This window comes from Cyprinus carpio, chromosome B6 (assembly GCF_018340385.1).
Source record: "Cyprinus carpio isolate SPL01 chromosome B6, ASM1834038v1, whole genome shotgun sequence".
NCBI lineage: Eukaryota > Metazoa > Chordata > Actinopteri > Cypriniformes > Cyprinidae > Cyprinus > Cyprinus carpio.
This window is the reverse complement of record NC_056602.1, coordinates 27,914,556-27,937,938: the sequence shown is the minus strand read 5'-3', so window position 1 is coordinate 27,937,938 and position 23,383 is coordinate 27,914,556. Positions and strand designations below refer to the sequence as shown.

General features: G+C 34.2%; 2 protein-coding genes across 3 annotated transcripts; both read right to left on the bottom strand.

Annotated features, from left to right (window-relative positions):
* Positions 1–392: 392 nt before the first annotated feature.
* LOC109076538 (plakophilin-1-like) lies at positions 393–14,948 on the bottom strand. The gene is made up of 13 exons (XM_042726612.1): positions 14,609–14,948; positions 13,128–13,225; positions 10,674–11,107; positions 10,460–10,601; positions 7,798–8,002; positions 6,533–6,701; positions 5,632–5,749; positions 4,527–4,703; positions 4,161–4,331; positions 3,213–3,366; positions 2,735–2,930; positions 2,338–2,422; positions 393–1,002 (listed from the first exon to the last, which is right to left on the bottom strand). The coding sequence occupies exons 1-13, from the start codon at positions 14,931–14,933 to the stop codon at positions 928–930; spliced, it is 2,349 nt and encodes a 782-aa protein (XP_042582546.1). The 5' UTR covers positions 14,934–14,948; the 3' UTR covers positions 393–927.
* Positions 14,949–16,788: 1,840 nt separating this feature from the next.
* LOC109091687 (sphingomyelin phosphodiesterase 2-like) lies at positions 16,789–23,057 on the bottom strand. Of its 2 annotated transcripts, none has more exons than XM_042726611.1 (11): positions 22,686–23,057; positions 22,187–22,269; positions 21,150–21,246; positions 20,792–20,868; positions 20,578–20,671; positions 20,054–20,143; positions 19,733–19,815; positions 19,281–19,413; positions 19,058–19,162; positions 18,630–18,798; positions 16,789–17,987 (listed from the first exon to the last, which is right to left on the bottom strand). In XM_042726611.1, the coding sequence occupies exons 2-11, from the start codon at positions 22,234–22,236 to the stop codon at positions 17,575–17,577; spliced, it is 1,311 nt and encodes a 436-aa protein (XP_042582545.1). In that variant the 5' UTR covers positions 22,237–22,269; positions 22,686–23,057; the 3' UTR covers positions 16,789–17,574. The 2 variants fall into 2 exon arrangements, with proteins under 2 accessions (XP_042582545.1, XP_042582544.1); XM_042726610.1 differs by having other exon boundaries at positions 22,783–23,057.
* Positions 23,058–23,383: the final 326 nt, after the last annotated feature.

Sequence of the window (23,383 nt, the reverse complement as noted above, 5' to 3'; positions counted from 1 at the left end):
GAAGTTGGTTTTAAAGTGACTAATAAATAACTTGCGATTAGAAGTTAATGACTCTTTTCAGTGTTAATTATATGCATGTCATTATATGGAAAGTGCCATGATGTGTATAGCTGTCATTTATGATTGTATTATCTTGTTGATTTAATGTCGATGAATCATAATCCGTGAAGCGAAAGGAGATATAACTGAAATCTAAAAGCGTTGCATGCATTTTCAGAGAATTGCAAGCATGATTGCAAATGTTTACAAAACATTATCATGAAGTATACATGTTAGAATAAATTAGTTTTTAGACTAAGCATATGCTTTAGTATGCCCTTTTTTTTGCATGCATAATACACTGATTTTGTAAATGTTATGAATATTTAACAGTAAAATGTGACACAGACCAGTGCTGTTGAAAACTTTATTGAAACTTGAAAGTCACTGAGCTGAAACATACAAATTGATCCACACCCTTAATGCAACAGCCACAATATTTGTAATAATGAAAAACTGTCAAAATGAGCCAAAGAAACTTCCTAGAATTAGTCCTATTACTCGTTGACTGACTGACATACATTCAAACATATTTATATATTGTCTGATATATAATATATCATACAGTATAACATATAATATCTTAAACTTGCACAAACAACCTGTAATACTCTCATAAAATCTTTTGCATTTTAGAACATTATAAAGACAAACAAAGGCATATAAAATCATCTTAACTGAATGAAAATACTAACGAAAATGAAAATATGGTCTTGAGTCAAAGAAAAAAAAAATCATGTTTTTTTTATTGCATTTGTTATGCATTGTTACAAAAAGCGTCTACTGCCCCAAAAGAAATAAAAGCTCATTCTTACCATTTCTTCTGTAATACTTAACCAAAATTAAAACGCAATGCAATTAAAATGCAGTTTGTTTGTAAAGTGCTTCTTAGTCGACCACCTGAAGAGATTTGAAAGCTGCCGACGTTATGTCATTCACAAAGGACTTCTTATTCATGCCTTGCTGCAAGATGAATACACAAACACACAGGTTAGTAAATATTATAACACAAGTCAATATAAATATAAGTAAACATGACCTCACACCAGAATTTACCGACGTATGTTTATATAAAGACTAACTTTACAGCTAGAATGACATTATCTATAGTCTGATCACTGAGTGAAACCAGTGAGGCTGGATTCTTCAGGTTATCGAGACACAAACAAAGCCGTGACTGCAGGGTCTGTGTGGTGAGGTGTGGTTGCTTTTCACCCGTAAGCACTCACACACACCTAGCTCTCTGCACCACACCCAAAATCCTCAACCGCCCGACACACACACACACACACACACACAAACTAAACTACACACAATAATTTCCCACAAGCAGCCTCAGGAATGACACATCTGATACTCTGACTGTGTGTTAAATCACCAGCTGTTTTAAAGGAAAAACTGTTGTTTATATATATCCATGCCTAAAATAAAGATTTCAAAATGTTGTTTTTCTTGCTACTGTTGTCTTTAGCTTGCTCAGCTGGAGTTTAAAAGATGATTGATATTCAGTAAGATTTATTTACTTATTTACTGACTAACTTTGCAACAGTTATTAAACTGAACTGAATCAACATTAAATGACTGGAGTTGAATAATGTCACATACTGTCTTTTCAAATTTTTAATGAAAATAGATAAAAATATTGCTCATAATAATTCTAAAATAAATTATAATTATACACTATTTTTAATTTCATTTCTATTTATGGAGAACAAAATTTGAACCGTATTGAGGTGGATCAAGAAATGATAAACATTTGAAAAAAAAAAAAATCTGTAATTGTAATTGATCAAATACTGCTCAATAATTATATTAAAAAAAATGTAATTCTAAATTAAAAATAAAGGGCACTATTTTCTGCCTACAGCTTATATTATTATTATTGTTTTCAAAAATAATGCACTTTGCAGCATCAACTGTTATTGAACTGAACTGAGCCGAATAATAAAACACTATTATTTTCTGTAAGTTTTTGATGCATAATTGAGGAATTTTACAATATTTACACTGTTGTTTTGCTTTTTATTAATGTGAAGCTGCTTCAAAACAATCTGTATTGTATAAAGCACTATATAAATAAATCAATCAACCAAAACACTGATCCGAAGAACCTATAATGAAGCATCAAGAACCTTTTACATTTCCAAAAACCATATAGCAGCTCACGAAACATATACTGTAGAGGGAGAAATTGTTCTTGATTTGAATTCTCTGGTGCAAAGAACCACAGATTTTCAAGTATTTTTATTTGTATTAGCAAACATTTCTAGCAAATATTGTTTATGTTTGCATTCTTACCTTTTTAAAGAAACTTTGAAAATTCTTTTCTGACCACAGACTGTGCAGAAGAACTCCTGCTGCAGTGCTGGACTTTGGCAGACCCCTGATAAATTACAAGAAAATACAAACACTGAAAAAAATGCAAATACAAGAGAATAAAAATAAAATATATATATTTTTTAATTAAAATGGATTCAAATATTGCTCATAACAATGTTGTTATAAATTCTTAAAAATTCCTTTTTTTTCATTTTAGTTTTCTTTGGAACAATGTGCATAGTAAAAAGTGCAACAGAAATACAAAACAAGGGGAAATATGTCTTCTATTTTCTTTTGCCTTCTTAATTCAAGTAGTCTGATTCATATATCAAGAATGTGCACTAAGCTGAATGAACAGTAGGAAGTGTGCACTCACAGATTGAGACTCATGTTGTTGAGGGAGTTGATCAGGCTGTTGTTCAGCAGACTCTTGCCGGTCTCAGGGTCGGCCTTCATCAGAGCGTGTGCGCTGTGAATAGCTGTGGCCATGGTGCTGTCGTGTTCAGGCGAGGAGTCGCCCTTCATGAGCCCTGAGCTCAGGAACCCGACCAGCTGCGGGAGAGTCTGCCGAGCTCACGAACAAAAACATTCATCAGAACGACCGCAAAACACAAGCTACATCAAAAACACCACAACACTGGGTCAAAAACAGTGCTAAGCCAGACACAACATAATGACAACAACGGGCAATAATCACAGAGAGAGACAAAACGGCAACATTAATCCAAAGCAATCAGGAGTGATACAAAAACAAGCAGTCAAAACAGACCGTCAACCATGATGCAACTCCTTCAAACAATAACACGTCAATGTTACGCGGCCTTATCCTTGAGTGATGGCACACATTCGCTTACCCATGGTTTTGTTTGTACGTGTGGATCTGGACAGGTTCCCGAGCAGAGCGACTGCGCTGTTCTGTAGAGCAGGATTGGGCGACTGCAACAACGGACTGATGTACTTAAGACCGTTGAGCTTCTGGACGATTGTATTACTCAATACATTTGATACCTGCAAAATAAGATAGGGGCACATAGATCTATCTCGAATTTTCCCAAAAAATTTTATGAAATTAAAGTATGGTTAATATATAAAATATTATTTAATCAAAATAATTATCATAATAAAATTAAATAAAGTGACTGAATCCAATCCATTAAAAGATGCACACTATACTTTTATACTTCCCATGAACAGGTGCACTCTTAAATAAAATAAAAATTATTACATTTTTTAAAATATTATAAATATGCAAACCATTAAGTATACAATGCAATAAAATAATATACTTGTTTTTTCTTTGAGCTCAACCCATAAACAGGTGCATGCAAAATAAATAAAATAACAAAATAAACAATGCTTAATATAAAACATTATTTAATCAAAATAATTATCTTAATGAAATAAAATCTGTGCTTTTCTTTGAGTCCAACTCATGACAGATAGATGCATGCATGCAAAAAAATAAATGAAGCTTAAGTAAATTATTATAATTTGAAATTTACTTGATTTTTCAAATACAAACCATGAACAGGTGCATTCTATAAAATAAATAAATAAATAATTCTTAATATATAAAACATTATTATTGAAATATATACCACAATAAAATAAAATAAAATCCTTGATTTCAGGTTTATGTCCAACCCCTGAACAGGTGCATGTTCTAAATAAAATAAAATAAACAATGCTTGTAATATAAAGCATTATTATTTAAAACATCTATAAAATATAGCAGAATCCTTGATTTCCTCTGCATCCAACCTATGAACAGGTGCATGCTAAAACAAACATTGATGTCTTACTAAGCTATCATTGGCTGTGAGGTTCTGCAGCGCTCCACAGCTGGCCTCAAGTGTGGCTTCTCTTTCACTGGAGTTCAACAGATTGAGGTACATCTGCAGGGCTTTGGAGTGGAAGAGCGAGCCGGCACCTTTAGGATTGTTGTCCTCCATCACTGGATAGTCAAAGCCGCTCTGCAACACAACCAAACAAGACAAACATGAAGGACAACACAATTAAAACTAGCATCCACAGTAATGCAATGCTTTTGGCAAATGTAGAATGGTAATATCTCTGTATTATTTGAAGTACCTTACAGTTTCACTGAAATATTAATCTGGCAATCACACGGTGAAATGCAAGCTTTAATGAGGCATAAAACCACAAACCTCCTGCTGCAGTTTTTGGCTCTGGCAGCTGAAGCAGCTGATCGGACCAGTTTCTGATGAGCTGGATCGATTGCGAGCATAACTAGCCAGCGCGTTTATTTTAGTGAAGAGAGGCGGCATCTCGGTCTCCAGCTGGTAGGTGAGGTTGTGCAGAATGCAGACACAGTTCTCCAAAGACTGGAAAACAAGAACACAAATAACCAATATAAGGACAAAAATGTAGGAATGTAGATATTAAAATAAGCAGCAACAGTAGAGTCCAGTGGTGTGTTTTACTTATCTATAAGTATTTTAAATCAACATTTCTCTTGATATTGTATAGTTATTATGCATTCATTGGGGGATTACAAGCAATATTTGTTTTTAAAATTCCATTTGTCTCACCACAGGACTATTTAAGTAAACAGCAAAAAGCGATTCAAATATTTAAAATGGGGAACAGCAATTAAAAGAAACACATTAAAGCAAAATTATCAATTTAATTTTTATTGAGATGATAGTTATATAAAAATTGTAAATATTTACATTTATTTATAATATATAGTATTTATTTAAATATAAATTGTGATTTAGCAGTTTATTTTATATATACATATGCAAAAAAAAGAAGAAGCTTTTTTTATAATTATAATTATATAGTATGTGCAAGTTTGTTCTAAGTGGACATGTAACAATGTGTGTTTAGGAAATTGACATGCACTGATTATTTGCATATCTAGTGAAACAGAACACAGATGTTGAAACATGCTCATGAGGTTCTGATCAAATCTGGCCGTTAATTACATGTGAGTAATCCAGCATTTTTTCTAGCCACAACAATAGAGTTTGACTGCATGAGTTCAGCCGCTGGAAACACCTTGTGTTCATACATGCTTTCCTTCAGGGAGTTTTAAAGTTTCGGGCATCACTACATAACTTAATAAAAACACTATTAAATCATCAAAGCCACACCAACATTCTCCACCCAGACTATAAAGATGCACAAGGTTCCCACACTTTTGGACTTTTCCCATTTTAATTAAGTTACATGCTTTTAAGTTACATCTATGGATTCAGACTGACTCGTAATAGAGAAATTCAGACCATAATGCTTACGTTTACATACCTGGTCGTCAGGTGTCCCGGCATTTACGCAGTTCTCCGTGTAGCGCATGAGCGAGTCGATGAGGCCTTTGCAGTTGCGCATGGCATGTCGGTTCGCCTGTTTGGAGGCGCTTAGGTTGCTGTTGACAAACAGGAGAAACGGTCTTGTTGGGTTTCTGCCTTCAACTTGATCTCAGAATTCACAAAAGGATCAGACAATCTGAAGACAGTTACAATGTTTATATGCTAATTTGATAATCTGAGCCTTTAAAAATGTTGTCCAATTACTTCACTGCCACCTTTACGGCACAGTCATGCAATGCAAATACGCTTGATGTCAATATTGTACAGCTAGTTCAACACTGCAGCTCATTCTGGCCAAGAACCACCCACTGATTGACAAGTGAAGTGATCATCTTTACATTTCTGATGGTCCAAAAACTTAAAGGGACAGTTCACTCAAAAACGAAAAGTCTGTCATTATTTACTCACACCCTCAAGTTGTTCCAAACCTGAATAAGGTTATAGTAAATCTCAAAATTGACCAATGGTTTGCCTGTAGTGTCTTGCCTTAATATCAATAACCTGGCAGGCTTTATCATCCTCAGAAGAGCTTGTGGAAAAGTGCACCTAAAGGTACTGTATGTACATATAATGTCAGGCAAACTATTTAGAGCTTGCCAAATCCAGAAAGTGATTTACAATTTTGTTTCCAACAGGTTTCGAACTCTAGGTCTGTAGGTGTGCCCAAGTCAATACGAATCTAGATAAAATATTTGAACAGCTTACTGGTGAAAATATAACCAGCGTCAGATAAGGGCTCTGGCAACAATAGTAGTATTATGCGTGGAGTCCGTAGTGATGTTTGACTTGATAACATCACATACAGCAGCCAGAACAGAATGCAGTGTGGGTGATGTTACCGAAGGCATGCCGTGGCGTTGTAGAAGACCTCTGGTGCCAGGCTGGTGTTGGAGTTGTTGTCTGTACTTGCTGAAAACGGCTCGATGACTTTCTCAGTGAGCGCAGGCAAGGCTGTACGGAGCAAATCTGACTTAAGGTTATCCGCAGAGGAGAGGTTCCACAGGAAACCTACGACCACAGAAAACCAACACAGATCAGATCAGACTGCTACAAACACACTCCGACAGAGAGCTTGAGATGCAAACACTAATGTTTAGAAGTTTGGGGTTTTAAAGTTTTTGGAAAACGTCTCTTACTGTATGTTTGCCAAGGCTTCATTTATTTGATTAAAAATGTAGTAAAAACTGTAACATTGTGAAATATTATTACAATTTTCAGCAGGACAACATTCAATTAAAACTAAAGCTAAATAAAAACTACTTAACTACTAAAAACAAAACTAAAAATAAATTAATTTGAATAAAAAAAAAAAAAAACCATTTAAACCACATCCCTGCTGTTACTTTATTTCAGGTTCAAAACAGGTTTGTTAAAGGTGACACTTTAGAATAAAATTCAACTGATCAATGTTAGCTAATCCATTAGGTATCATAAACTAACAATGAACAATATTATTAGGGTTTTTATTGAATCATTTTACAGCCTTTTTAATCTAGGTTATAGTATTCTAATAACCTAGTATTTTGGTTATAGTATAACTGGGTAATCTAGTTTTTATTTTATTTTATTTTTTTACATATATTAATGCATTTTTAGCATTTCAAACACTATAAATTACCATTAGTTCAGGTTTTCTGGACATTTTTACATACAGTAATACATTTTTAGCATTTCAAGTTACATAAACGAACACTAGCCAATGTTTTCTGAGAATTAACAAAATAACAATAATCAATTATTTATTAATCTACACAAAAAATATTTTAAAAAATTAGTAATTAAAATCATGAACACAATAAAAATATAATTAATTAAAGTAAAAACAGTAATATTGTGAAATGTTTTTACAATTTTAAATAACTATTTAAATATACTTTAAAATGTAATTTATTCCTGTAATGCAATGCTACGTTTTACATAAAATTTATATTAAAACGTATGCAATGTGACCTAAAAACCATCATATAATTAACTGTCATACTTTAAGTGAAGGACACGCATACAGAAGTGTGGTCTAATATCAGGTCATGTGCTTTGAATGGTTGTGTTGACGTATTCCTCTTATCAGCACATGTATGTGACGCAAATATAGACGGTTGGCCACCTGTCAGGTGTTTCTGTGTCTCAGAGTTGGTGTCGCCGAGCAGCTTCGCAGTCTCATTGATTCCATCGCAGCGCCGCACTTCCTCTTTGTTGGCCTGGTTTTTGAAGACCACGTTCCTCAGAGCAGCGGCCACCGTCTCCTGGACCTGAGGACTGGGGCTGTTCAGCAGGCTGATCAGCGGAGGAATGCCCTTCAGGGTCAGCACCTGTGACGCAGGACACACTCAATGAGATGGTGCAACCCCTGACTTAATGTACTGTGGTGATACCATAGTACAATGATGCAATCAGATGCAGTGTTGCTATTGTTAAATTGTTTAAGTTGAAATAAAGCTAAAGTGACATATGATACAAAAATTTGATGTATTTGAGTAAAGTATTAAAATGACTAATACTAAAACAGAAATTATTAAGCAAATTAAGCACATATCAAAATTACTAAAAAAAAACTACAATCAAAATGAAAATATAAAAATGAAACCTAATTTAAAAAAAATAATAAATCATGTATTTTTTTTTTTTTTCAGAGAATATGGTACAAACATGGTACCCGTCTATAACTTGATATTACCATGGTACCACATTACACTGCCACAGGAGTACCATAAAGTATCATATGAAAACCATGGTATATCACCATAGATTTACTATGGTATTACAAGAAAAAAAAAATGGTATGATGGTACTTTGCTCTAACATTCATATATTCATGCCGTGAAAAGGTGTTTGCCTCCGTTTTTTTTTTTTTTTTTTTTTTTGCATATTTGTCACACTTAAAAGATTCAGATCATCAAACTAATTTTAATATTACACAAAGATAACCTGAAAAAATACAAAATGCAGTTTTTAAATGATGATTTCATTTAAGGGAAAAAAGCTGTCCAAACCTGCCTGGCCCTGCGTGAAAAAGTAATTGCCAGTAATTGCAAGTACAGATGAGAAACAAAATAGTTGATATGTATCAATCTGGAAAGGGTTATAAAGCCATTTCAAAGGTTTTGGAACTCCAGCGAACCAAGATCACAATAAATGACTCATCCAGGAGGTCATAAAAGAACCCAGAACAACATCTAAAGAACTGCAGGCCTCACTTGCCTCAATTTAGGTCAGTGTTCATGATTCAACAATAAGAAAGAGACTGGGCAAAAACAACATCCATAGGAGAGTTCCAAGGCAAAAGCCATTGCTGACCAAAAAGAACACAAACGCTCGTCTCACAAAAAATATCTTGATTATCCCCAAGACATTTGGGCAAATATTCTGTGGACCGATGAGACAAAAGTTTAACTTTTTGGAAGGTGTGTGTCCTGTTACATCTGGCATAAAACCAACACAGCATTTCATAAACAGAACATCATAGCAGCAGTCAAACATGGTGGTGGTAGTGTGATGGTCTGGGGTCAGGACCTGGATGACTTGCCATTATTGATGGAAGCATGAATTCTGCACTCGATCAGAAAATCCTGAAGGAGAATGTCCGGCCGTCAGTTTGTGACCTCAAGCTCAAGCACACTTGGGTTACGCAGCAGGACAATGATCCCAAACACACCAGCATGTCCACCTCTGAATTGCTCAAGAAAAACAATGTGAAGGTTTTGGAGTGACCCAAGCCAAAGTCTGGACTTAAATCTGATTGAGATGCTGTGGCATGACCTTAAACAGTCCATTCATGCTCAAAAACCCTCCGATGTGGCTGAATAAAAACAATTCTGCAAAGAAGAGTGGGCCACAATTCCTCCACAGCGATGTGAAAGACTCACTGGCAGTTATCACAAATGCTTGATTGCAGTTGTTGCGGCAAAGGGTGGCACAACCAGTTATTATACATTTAGGGGGCAATTACTTTTTTACATAGGGCAGGGCAGGTTTGGACATCTTTTTTCACTTAATAAATAAAAACATTATTTCAAAACTGCATTTTGTATTTACTTGAATTATCTTTATGTGATATTAAAAATTGTTTCATGATCTGAATTTAACTGTGACAAATATACAAAAAATAAAAAAAAACAGGAAGGGGGCAAAAATCTTTTCACGACACTGTAAAATTCAAAATGTAAAAGAAGACCACGTTAATGCCATAGTAAATGTCCAAAAAACATAACTTCTATTAAACATGGCAATACCAGAAAAAATCATGGTAACAGTATGGTAAATTTTTGGCAATCCATAGAAAAAGTACCATGGTATTGTCATAAAAATATACTATGGAAACACAATCGTAGTACTTTGACCAGTCATTCATTCAGTACTATGGAATATAATCCAAATACTACAGTATTTATACAGTACTCTAATATATATATAGGAATACCATGTAAATACCACAGCAAATGTACAAACAAAGCATTATTTCAATGTGTAAAAAACACAGTAATACTATGGTACCCTTTGGTGTTTTTTAACATGGTATTTTTTGTCAATCCAAAGATATACTGTACCATGGTATCCTCATAAAAAATATACTATAGAAATACCATGGTAATACCATGATGTTATTAGATGGTGCTTTGGTATATACTGTAATTCAAAACCCATGGTGTTGACATGGTGATCAAATATATTTAAAGGAATACCATGCAAATACCATGGTAAATGTCCAAAAAAACAAATCATTTCTACAGTATATGCCTAAAAAACATGGTAAAACCATTGGTCCTGACCTCTTGCTTGGCCTTGTCTTCGGTGAAGGTGCTGTGCTGGATGTAAGCGGCTCCACACAGCTGGTAGCTCTCATCCGAGGCGAACAGATAGTCGATCGCTTCTTGCATCGTAATATCAGCCATAAGCTTTTCTGCGTTCATCCTATCGACAAACGAGTGAGTGAGAGACCGGACACATATCATCACATCATAGTCGTAACAGTACCAAACTCACCCAGAGATGTCCTTGGCCTGTCCGGTCCTGATCATGGACAACCTGGACTCTCCGTTGGACTGCAGGGAAGATGGGCGTTTCACGGTCCGTTGCATGGCAATGGCCTGATTGCTGTTAGGCATTCGGGGCACATTGCTGTTTCCGTAAGCCTGGGCAGGTTGAGTGTTTGGCAACCTGTTGAAGGTCTGTCGGGTTGTTTGGGTGCGTTGAGTGGTGGCGGCGCCGACGTTGCCGGTGGACTGGAAACCCAGGTCTGGAGCGCTGCGGGTGGACTTGTAGCTGTACAGTTGGTTAGTGGCCCGGGTTTGGGCAGGGAAGGTTTTGGTTGTGCTGTAGAAGGGCCGATCCAACCTGCTGGAGCCACTGGTCACCCGCTGACCGCTGAAGCTGCGGGAGTTGGCTGACTGGCGCACAAAGCCTTGTTTTTGCATAGTCTGGACACAGAAACAAATGAACCTTTTCACTTATGCTGATATCATAATTTGACATTAATAAATCTAAATGCAAAAAAAGTAATTAAATGTTACATTTTAATATATAATTAAATGCAAAATAGAACATTTTTACTAGTGCCATCAGACTATGTATACTTTAGTCTTGATTCTGCAATTATACACTTAGAGAACCCAAACATTTTATTGTTTGGACAAAGAAACAAATAAATTTTTTCACTCAAATTATCATGCCATTTTCAGAATTTGTTATTTTAAAAAATCTAAATGCAAATAAAATAATGCAAATTTTAATTTAAAATTAAATGCAAAATAAAGCATTTTAGCTGGTGTTATAAGGCTGTGTATACTTTAGGCAAATTTAAATGCATTTAGATTTAAAACAACATTAGTCTGCATCATAGAGTCAAGTACATGTTTCACTCAAATTTTCAGTTTTGATATTACAATTTCTAATGAATTTAAATCTGAATGCAGCACAAAGGGCAAATTTAAATGCATTTAGATTTTAATGTTTATTTTTTTTAAGTATAATTTAATTTAAATGTATTTAGACAAGAACATTTAACTAACACTTAACCAGACATAACACACAATATTACAAATATAAAAAAAAAACACAAAAAAAAAAATATAAAAACTCTGAATCCAACATTTTCATTTGTATAGTCTGGATAGTCTGGATGCAGAAACAAGTCAATTTTTCACGTAGATGTTAATGCTGAAATCATAATTTGTAACTGAAAAACAAAATCTAAATGCAAAAATTTTTATGCAAAAAAAAAAAAAAAAATGCAACTTTTAATTTATAATTAAATGCACATTAGAGCATTTTAACCAGTACTATTGCATTTTAATCCTAATTTTATGATTATACACGGAAAACACCATACATCTGCATAGTTTGGAGATAGAAACCGCTTGATTTTTCACTTTAATTTTCATGCTGATTTCTTAATTTGTAATGGAAGAAATGCAACTCAGATGTTCTTTTATAATCTAAAAATAAATCATTTGTTACAAGTGCTATCATGCCGTGTATACTTTAGTCCCAATCTTAAAATTATACACTGAGAACGACTCTGAACCCATCATTTTAATTTAATCCATGCCACTGTTTTGCCTGAACAAGAGTGTTAGCCGAAAGTGTAACTATGGGCTTGTCCATAAATTTAAAATCCAAAGTAACTCTACATTTAGTCAAACTATGAAACAACAGTGTGCTGTTTGTGAGAAAATAACTGAATTATTTGTATACAAGTATGTCCGTTAATAATTCAATGACAAAACTGTTTTTTTTCAGAATGTCAAAACAGGGTTTTATGCACTTAAAAAACAACATAAATTAAGTAACACAATGCAGCTGGATTAGACGCTCCACTGAAGTAAAAAAAACAAGCCAGTTAAAAAACACAGACGGCATTAAGATTTCAGCAGATACGCCCAAATGTAAAGGAAGGGTTGGCAGAATACCTATAGAAACCAGTCCGTTTGGAAATACAACACTAGGATGAGTCATATAAAGTGAAGGAGAGGAGTGGTTTCATTTAGCCTTTTTCTGTTATTTGTTGCATAACTCTATATAGAAAAAGTGAATGTCGCAAATTAAAGTTTTTTTTTTATTTTTTTAATGCAAGTAGTATAAAAGTGAACACATAGGTCTATATGGACACACTACAGACTATGTAAAATTAGGTGCTTTTCATCCACTGATATCTTTGATGGATTGTTTTTTCCGCTCTCAAGTCCTATTAACTATTGTTGTTTTTCTAAGAATAGCATTTCGAATTCAAAAAATATACATGTAACCAGGTTATTAGTTACAAGCTAAAGACGATGTTTTCATTGTTATCCTGAAAGAAGAAAAATGTGCTTTACCCACCCAACCGTGGGAAACTGATGCAGAATTCATTTACACACACCTGATGATGTACAAAGACATATGTGCGAACACATGCAGATGGAACAAATTACTGTTTATACATATTTAAATGACATTTACCCCATTTGTCATGGTTCCTCCTCTGCTGAACGAGGGTCCGCTGAGAGACGCGCCGGAAGAATACTTGAAGTCGCAAAACACACTGTCACTTTCAGGGCCTGCAATTGAATTATGACAAATGACAAATAAAATATGCATTCAGGGACATTTTGAATTCTAAAAATATAAAACTTACAACTATCCTCATGTAATACAGTAAGGTACGTATTTTACAGAGGTTAACACTTTGTTGGTACTTCAGTCTGAAAAGTTACTTCAGGTTTTACTGAAAAGTTACTTTAAGCGCCAGACGAGCGTTTACTTTATGATGCTTTATCAAAGTCAAAGGAATTATTTAACAAAAGTTACTTTATGATGCTTTATCAAAGTCAAAGGAATTATTTAATATGACTGAATGAAACCAAATACCTTGGTTTACAACAAGTGATTTTTTTTTTTATAAAAAAATGAAAGTGCACATTTTCACTTTTTACAGTATTGAATTGGCTAGTGGTTTATCCATTAACAATCAGAGTTTATATTAGAAATCATGGACCTTGGTAATGTACTTCTATATTAACTAGTTATATAAAAGGCAGAGACAATATTTAACATGACTGAATGAAACCAAATACCTACGTTTAAAATAAAAGTGATTTTTAGAAAAAGAAATTGCTCATTTTCAGAGTATTGAATTGCTTACATATAGTGATTTATCCATAAAAAAATAAGTTTATAGAATCAATGCATTTTTAACATGTAGAATTTACTTCTAAATTCACTTTAATCGAATGATTAAATATGACTGACTAGTTTTATAAAGCCAAATACATTATATAAAATGACTGAATGAAACCAAATAACTGTTAAAAATGAAAAATTGCTCACTTTCACTTTTTACACTATTAAATATCCTCTTGTTATTAATAATAAAAGAGTTATTAATAGAAATCAACTCCATCAAACAAATCCACATTTCTTGTATCAATTCTTTTGTTCTCTTGGGAAAAAAATAATAATAATAATAACAACAACATCAAGAGACTGGATTTTAACCTTCAGTATGCATATACACTACCAGTAAACAAATAATGAGGAGCTGTTTATCAAAACTACTCCAAAAGCACTAAAATTAGGTACATTTTTCTTGAAAAACATCCGATAATATTCCTTTATTACTTATTTTATATATTATTTTATGGTTATGCATGAGTAGGCTACATGCATAAAACAGGACATCACCTTGTGTCATATACTACGTACTTACTAGTCCTTGCAAAAACTGAGTCAAAAATTCCGCTAATAGTTCCATGGTTTTACCTTTTGAGTGTAAACTGTAAAAAGTACCACGACTTTACCATAAAGAATCACAGAAAAAAATATGGCAATACCATGGAACGCTTTTGAAAATGAAGTCCAGGGAAGATCAATAAAGTATCAAAAGTTAAGACACATGCGGATTCCGTTTAAAAGACGTGTGTTATCAGCTGAAGTGCACTCACTGGTGGGGGAAGCGAGTCCAGACACACTTTTGCTGCTGTATTTGGACTTGCTCCTCTTGATGGTGTGAACCTGCTCCAGAACTCGCTGCTGCGCGGATCTCAGCTCGTGGTCAGACGGAAGCGCGAGAGACGTGTCCTCCACACCTCCGATGGACAGAGCCGACTTTAAAGGTTCGGGCATCATTTTGCCTTTTGTCTCCACTCCAGAGACAGGTGAGGTCCAATTCGTAAAGCTCCAACTATCTGCTCCTTCTGGCTGCTCTGCGTTTGATTCAGGGTTTGACTCATAGAGAGATCCACCTGGTCCTGCCTCATCAACGCCCATATGACGCCCATTCAACACCTGTTCTTCTGCTCCTCTCACTCCTCATTACACTAAGAAAGCTCATTAATGATAGAACAAAGCGTCACCTTTAATAAAGATAATAGATATACTTTAAAAGGGTCCAATTTTCATTTTAATATTAAGGAAAGGGCGTTGTTAGGCACGACGCGGAGGTGTAGGACTATTTATTAACGAAACCGAGCATCTTAAAGAGTCCTGTGGCTTTTGCACATTTAAAAGGCTACATCATAAAATATAGAAAGACAAAATTCTCCATTAAAAGTGTTCATTAAGTGGTACCTTCCGCTAGAAAATATAGTCCCTGTGTATAAACGATAACAGAACGAGGTGATATTGACATTAAGCAGCCAATCAGAGCGCTGTATCGAGCATCCAGGACCGAAATTGAGTTTAAAAAAGAAGAATAAAAAATACAAATAATGAAATCAAATGAAAAAAAAAAGAATAAAATGTATAGTATTACAGATAAATATAATAATAAAGCACATACGTACTTAAGCATTATGAAATTCTCCAGTCCAGAAGTTATTCCAAAATAAATGTATATGGTTAAATTAAAAACAATAGTTTAGCATTTTAAGTTATACAATTAAAATGATTAATATCAACACAACTAAGAACATTTTTGTGGTTATGTATCACTTTTATTTAAAATAGCTCAATAAAATGATGCATGTATTTAATACTGCATATAAGCAAAATCAAGGTAAAACATTGATTTATATCAATTTATTGTGCAGTATATATGACCATAAGCATGTGGCAACAACAACTATACTACACTTGGTTACAGCCTTACCATATTCTACAAATTAAATTGATTAAATGAATGTAATAAATTACATTTTTCTCAGAATCAAAAAATGTTACTTTTTTCAAAAAAAAAAAAAAAAAAAAAAAAAAAAAAAATAGCTGCTTTGCATGAAAAGCAGCTTTTACTTGGCAAAAAAGGTAGTTTTTATACTAATATACATTTACAACTTTTCAATCAACAAAATAATTGTATGTATTTTTGTACTATTCCTCAACAATCCCTCAAATGAGTTACTAGTGGAAAAACTGCCCATCCAGTTTTGCAGGAGAACTGGCCATCAGAAAGGGCGTCTACAGAGTACCATTTCAAATCGAGTGTTTCACTAGCACCGCAGATACTATAAACATGTTTTTCTACCTTTTAATTTAAGACATTTCTTATAAACAAAGACCTTTTAAGAGCAGCCCTGAGGCCATGCATGAGCACAACTGCTGAGAACCTCCATGACTAAGGTGAGGTCTCATCAGCAGAGCAGAGACTGCGTTAGTAAAAACACATGTGCAGACAGCAGATCCTGCCACACCCATGACAAAACTGCACCCGAGTCATCTGCATGGGCAGGTCCCGCTCAACAATTTGTCATTATTAATGTTAGAACACGTCAACAGTAAATGACAGTGTATACTCTTTAAGACGGCTAATGGGAACGTCTTTGGATTTGTCCTATTCTTAAGGAACAAAGAGAAGGAGAGGTCACTTTCTCTTCTTGTACTTCTTAAGTTCAAACAAATAACCACACAATTAAAAAACTATTTAACTGGGAGTACTTAAGTTATATATACACCAATATCTGCATCTCTATCAAATATTGTTAGTTTACCATGTTCGTAAATTTTGAGAAGGATGTCAAACGTTATTCTCAAAAACTACTAAATGTAGCAACTGACAGTATACTGTATGTTTGTGTAACAACAGTTACCATGAACAATTTTTGAAGTTACTAAAGATTTTCATAATACTTGACCAACACTGCACCCTTGTGGCAAGCAGAACACATTGAAACCAAATAAAAACACTAGGTTGTTGAAAAATTGATATGCATTGTTTATTCTTTTTATAAAAGGTACAGTTATGTAATAAACTGTTACATTAGAGAGACATGAGGTTGAACAAAAGGAAGATACACAGTATTGGAGTGGTTTGACCAAACAATCTGATAGTAGTTACAGTACACTGTATGGTTTTATTCTTCTCCGCTTGACTTTCTCAAACAGTAAGTGAAAATAACTGAAGATGGTTCTGGTTTCCCAAAACGGTCTTATCATGGACATAACCTTAACTGTTAGCCATCCAGTTCACAATGGATGCACAAAACATCACAAACTCATGATTGGAAACATTTAACAAATAAAGGACAGAAACACCTGCCCAGCAGGTCTCCATTTACAAACGTTAGCAAAGAAAATTAGCAAGATTTTAATGAATAATTATTAATATTAGTAATAACAATGTTAATGTGTATATTAACCATATTTATATTATTTTAATTAGAGAAAGTGAAGTAGATCTGTCATGCAAGTAATGATTTTACAAACTTATTGTCTAATTTTCTGGTTTCTTTGCTCCCAGGTATAAGTATCCTCAATATCGATGTGAAAAAGCTGCATAGGTAATAAAACCAGGTGAGTGTTCAGTTAAGACATAATAAAATAGTGATTTTCATAATTCCTTACATTTATATAGCACTTTTCTGGGCACTCAAAGCACTTTACATAGAAGGGGGGAATCTCCTCAACCACCACCAGTGGTTATAATTATAAAAAGTTCTAATTCCATTCAAATGTCACACTTGGTTTAACTGTCTGGCTAAAAATGAACGGAATCCTTGCTGTCTAGTGGCTTTCGCAAATGGTCCGAGGATAAAACCTTGGGGGACTCCTTAAGCTGTTCTTGAAAGCTACTTAGTGCCAGTCTCATCTGGTCCTCAGTGCCTTGCAGTGCCTTCACCTCCATGCTGTAGAAGACGTACAGCATCAGTGTGGAGAGGAGGACGGCAAAGCACAGCGCCCCCAGCAGGTAGAAAGAGGCTTTGGGAAAGGGCTGTTCAGTTCCCAGAGCAAACAATGGGATAGTGGCGATTGCTAGCTCAAGCACTAACAGGACAAGACCCATAATGCCTGTACGCGCTGCTGTGTGGCGCATGCGCTCAGCGCAGTGGAGACCCACCTTTACTTCAGTACGAGCTTCATTGACTGTGTTGACCAGCTCAGGAAGCTTATCTGAGAAAGAAAGAAAGTGACAGAATGGAAAACCATACACTAACATTTAAACGTTTGAGTTCAGTTAGATTTTTTTTATTTTTATTTTTTTAAAGAAATCAATACTTGTATTCATTAAAACGGATTAAATTAAAGTGACAAAGACATAATGTTACAAAATTTCAAATAAATGCTGCTTTTAAACTTTCTATTTCAGCTTTCTTTCTGTATTACGGTTTTGACAAAAGTATTAAACAGTTTGACTTTGAGAATAATCAGAAATGTTTGTTGAGCAGCAAATCAGCATATTAGAATGATTTCTGAAGGATCATGTGACACTGAAGACTGGAGTAATGATGCTGAAAATTCAGCCTTGCATAAATTACATGTTAAAATATATTAAAATAGAAAACAGTTATTTCAAATTGTAACAATGTTTCACAATATTATTGTTTTTGCTGTATTTTGAATCAAATGAATTTTGGGTGCACTGTTCCTTTAAAGCAAATTGCATATCCAAAAAACAAGCAAGCAAACACAATTTTCATACTTTATTAAAGTGCATCAAAATAGAGAGCATTGGTTTCGTGGCAAGATTTTTTGTTGTTGAAGCAAAAATGTGTGTATTTAATATTCTAAGATCCCCAAAACTGGAGCAAATACCTGAAACACAGCCAGATTGTCTCTCTGAGTACCCATTTCCCTTTGTAGTCGGTGTAAACAGGAACTTGGCCGTGAGAGCCTCGTGGTCAGAGTAAGGGAAGGGATGTCCAGGAACAGGGCCCTTAGTGGTGGACAAAGACTCACAGCTCACATCCACTTCCCCTGATCCCTGCCAGAAAAACAGCGCTGTTTCATTCATGAGCATAAAGGTAAAGATAGCTGTTTTAAAGACAAGTAGATCTAATTTGTTTAATTTTCTTGTCATTCGTGTCTGTAGGATGAGTTACTTCAGAGTTACTTTTGTTAAAATGACTAAACTGCAGCATAAGCAACAGCAGTATGAGGACTAGAAAAACACTGCTTAATAACAGAAAACACCACTTAATAATAATAAACAGTAGAAATTCCAACAAGTATCTAATATTTACCTTGAACAGGATGTAGTCTATCCGGACTCCTCCTCCAAATGGAACAAGCCCATCTGTGTTTGTGAATGGGTTTTCAGATATATGAGTGTGTCCCTCCTCACATCCCTGAAACAAATGACAGGTTGGCTGTCATAAATCATCATTTAGAAAGCAAGGTGACTTTTCATTACACATGGACTCAGTCATTACGAGAATCCAGGCAGCATCACGCTGCAGTACTAACATCAAAGTGAGCGGTCTCACTGAAGCTGTCCTGAAGTCCTGTGTAGTTTCTCAGCAGTCTGGTGCCGAGGTCGTCCGGGTGCATGTTCAGATCTCCACCCAGGATCACCACGTCCGCTCCAGCACTAGTGTGCCTTTATCAAAAAGACAGCCAGACGTTAGCATTATATATATAAGCCAGTTTTGAGAAGAAAAAAGAAAAAGTGTCATAATTGTGAGATGTAAACTCAGTATTACAAGAAGAGTTGTGAGATATCTTCAACAAAACCATTGACCAGTTCAGTGTGATCTCAAAAGTTGAGCGTCACTTTTAAGCACTGACTCCTTTATGAATCTGTTGCAATCTGATGCAATTTTGCAAAGAGACTGTTATTGAAGAACTGTGCAATTAAAACCTATATGAGGCTCAAAATAAACCTGCAGCCATGGCTAAATATAGCAGACGTTTAGCACCTTATGAACTGTTGCAGCTCCCAGGCTTGAACCACTCGGTGTGGCAGATACGAGTCTTTCTCTCTGCAATATTCTGCATGCAGCTGCAAAGAGAAGAAACTGCTGTAACAGAGTAGAAGCTAAAAAGAATAATTCATTGATAGGAAAAAAAAAACTATTAAAAATGCTCAAAAGAAAAGAGCACAAAACAAAACTATGAATTTTTTTTTTAACTATGAATAATATTAATAATTACTATAATAAATTAAAATATAAAAAATAATAACAAATACTATAATGCTATATAAGTAACACTGATACATGCATTTTGCATGAACTTACATGAGTGACAAATATATGAACCGTCAGCCCACTGATGTTGAGCAAGACCTTCCCGACGGCTTTACCACCAAACCAGTCGCCATGTTGAGCCTGATATAAGAATTGATCATTAACAAGCCATCAGATAAACCACCATCTCTGACACTGAAAGAGGAAACTGAGGCCTCATAAATGCTGCATTATTTTTTTTTACAACAGTCTGTGTCTATAAAGGGTGTACTGTTTACTTTTCACAGGGTCAGGGTTTGGCTGGTTAGGATGACAAATAGTTGATCTGCATAATAAAATACTGTTTAAAAAAACATAATATTTTCACATCACATATTTTTATTATGCATAGTTGTAAGTATTTTATAAAAGCAACATGGTATTTAAGAGTGTGCTATGTTGTAAATATATAGTACAGGAAACAATCATGGCTTGTGTTAAACTGCATTACTGAATTAAATGCTATTCTTCCTTTCTTTATTTTTATATTTAAGTAGAAGAGCAGGATGTTTGTGCATGCAACTGATCAGACTCACCATATATGGATATCCATTTAATGAGTATCTGTATAGAAAGGCATCATGGATTCGATGTCTGGAAAACACGGCCAGTCCGCTCCCTATAAATCCACTGAAAATGAGAAGTTTCATCTTTATCTGTGCCCTTATTCATATCGCTTTGTGCATTTCAAGAACCTTTAGTAAAAATGTTGTTATGTGTCATTTTCATGCATTATAGATCATGACTGACCTTTTAAAATAATGGGAGTATGGATAGATGCTGTTAAGCTTCTTCTTTAAAAACAGAAAGTCTTTCTCACACCACACCTGGAACAAACAGCCCCAGAAAAACATGAAGAAAAAAAAAAAAAAAAAAAAAAAAAAAAAATCACAGTAAAATTTAGTACTGACATATATGCTTCTTATGGTTCGAACAGTTAATTCAATGATTATCAATCCTTTAAACTGTGAGAAGAGGCTTCTCTCAATGTGTGGAATATCTGTGACAATAAAAAAATAAAAATACGAATAGCCATACAGTATTTTGTGAATGTAGAATGTATTTGCCTATTTAAACATCTGTACGTGTGGAAGTTTATGCGTTTTACCTCCTGTAATAACGCTACATCAAGCTGTTCCTGACTCAGCAGGTCTCCGATCAGAACAAACCGCTCTTTGCAGTTCTTACTGAGGTATCGGATCCCCCTAAAACAATCACAACAAACTACATTGGCCCCTTTATACTATTATCTTGCATTCATGGAAAATTTGTAGTAAATTATTAGTTACTACTACATTCAGTGCAAAGATTTTCACTAGAAATTAAGAGAAAATAAAAGGATTTTAACAGTTAGGAATGAAAACCAAATCTCCACATGCAAATCTGTAATTCCCGCAACATACAGTAAATTTTCAAATACAATAGTTTACGTTATTTGTTGTTTTATGTTTTATAATAGATGAAAAACATTTATTATGAATTATATTTATTATGAATAGCTCTAAAAATTAATTGAATAAAAAAATGTGTATCAAGTGTTATTTTAGTTTCATTGAGATACTTTTAGTTTTTTCTGATTTTATTTTAAGTAATCAAAATGCTTTTTATGGTTTTAGTTTTAGTTCGCTATATAATAAACCTGGCAATATCAACAATGTTTAGAAAAAGCATGCTGTTAACTAAGAAAATACAGGTGCATCTCAAAAAATTAGAATATCGTAAAAAAAAAAGTAAGCTTTCATGTAAGCTCTAATCATCAAAATTAAAACAAAAAAAACTTTTGAAATGTTTTACTTCACATGTAATGAATCTAGAAAATATGAAAGTTTCATTAAATAAATTTCATTTATTTAAAGTATTTTTTCTGACATTATTTTAAACATTTGTCCTGTCTTTAGTACAATATCACATTCATTAAAAAAAAAGTATGATATGATCATTTTATAGACCTATTGGATATTGTGTAATCAACTGGAACTTCCTACAGGGACATTTTTTAACCAATGGAGTATCATAATGTGTTCTAAAGGATCTAGCTTTTGTTTTGCATTTTGCTGAAATCCTATAAAACATTCCCAGTGGGATCAGTTAAATATCATTTAGGAATATGAGAATTCTGTATTTCTTCAGCTAAAGGAATCTCACCAGCAGTTGAGAGAGAAGACACGGAATCTGATTGGTGCTGAGGTTGTCATGGCGATGGGTTTTATGGGATGCTTACAGCCAGTCTGTGAGGATAAAGGAGAGAATCTAGTTTACGCTTAAACCAGTTCCGACACACAAAACAAAACAGTTTGATTCAGTTGTGAATTTCTCAGAATGAGCGTCACTGTACGTTTGAAACTGTTTACACAAAATCCTGCACAAAAAAAAAATCCTGCACTTTTTTCTTTTTTTTTTTTTTTTTTTACAGTGCATTAAAAGTTTTTTTGGGTTAGTGAGACTACAAGTATACTGGTTTATCTTTATGTATGAAATATACTTTGGAAAATATAAAATAATATAAAAATTAATTATTAATAATCAAATACATTTAGCTTACAAACATGACAAAAATTTTATAAATACAAACATTTTAGCTTCCACCTCATCAACACAAAACCACCACTTCATCAATCTAAAATAAAACATATTTCATATTTACCTGCCCTGCCTAAAACATAAGCAAGACTGGTGCTTGTTAGTCCACAGCATTCTAAAAGAAAGACGTTCACAACAAGCCATACAAGTAACTGAAATACCTTTGAGCCAGAGTAAAACCACAGACAGAGTCCCTGACACACAGCGCTCACAAATCATAAAGCCCGGCGCCCAGCAGCGCTACTGGATATCATTATGGCTCCACCTCAATCCCGAGGGTCAAAGGCCCACTCACTGTGTTGCCATGGTGACACTTACTGTACACAACACACCCTGCAGAGTGACTGCAAAGATAACCTTGTGTGGGGGTGTGTGTGGGTGTATAAACACACACATACATGCATGCATGCATATATACATATACACCTACATTTTAGACTTACTACAAAATACTAGCCTATAATTACTTATATACAAATAAATGATAGTTTATATTTATATATATATATTAAAAAAAAAAAAAAAAAAAAAACTGTATGGTTCAAAGACGAGACACCCCATTTGTGCCTGCATCAAATGAATTGTACAAAAGTGACTTTATATACATCAAAAGCACATTTGATGCAAGTAATGATTAAAATAACTTTTGTGACTTTTGCACTCATCTTGCATTTCTTTTTCTCATAATACTCAGAAAAACAATTTAAGCAGTACATGTTCTAAATGCATGCTTTTTTTAAATGTACAAATTCAATCCTGCAT

Bases quoted from the DNA above. Each gene is read 5' to 3' on its own strand.
- LOC109076538 (XM_042726612.1), bottom strand. From the start codon at position 14,933: ATGGGCGTTGATGAGGCAGGACCAGGTGGATCTCTCTATGAGTCAAAC. The intron at 13,226-14,608 runs GTGAGTGCACTT...ATTCAATTGCAG, and splicing joins TGGACTCGCTTCCCCCACCA to GCCCTGAAAGTGACAGTGTG. The intron at 1,003-2,337 runs GTAAGAATGCAA...TTCATCTTGCAG, and splicing joins TTCAAAGTTTCTTTAAAAAG to CAAGGCATGAATAAGAAGTC.
- LOC109091687 (XM_042726611.1), bottom strand. From the start codon at position 22,236: ATGACAACCTCAGCACCAATCAGATTCCGTGTCTTCTCTCTCAACTGC. The intron at 20,672-20,791 runs GTCAGTCATGAT...TCTCATTTTCAG, and splicing joins TACTCCCATTATTTTAAAAG to TGGATTTATAGGGAGCGGAC. The intron at 19,163-19,280 runs GTTAGTACTGCA...CATTTGTTTCAG, and splicing joins GTGAGACCGCTCACTTTGAT to GGATGTGAGGAGGGACACAC.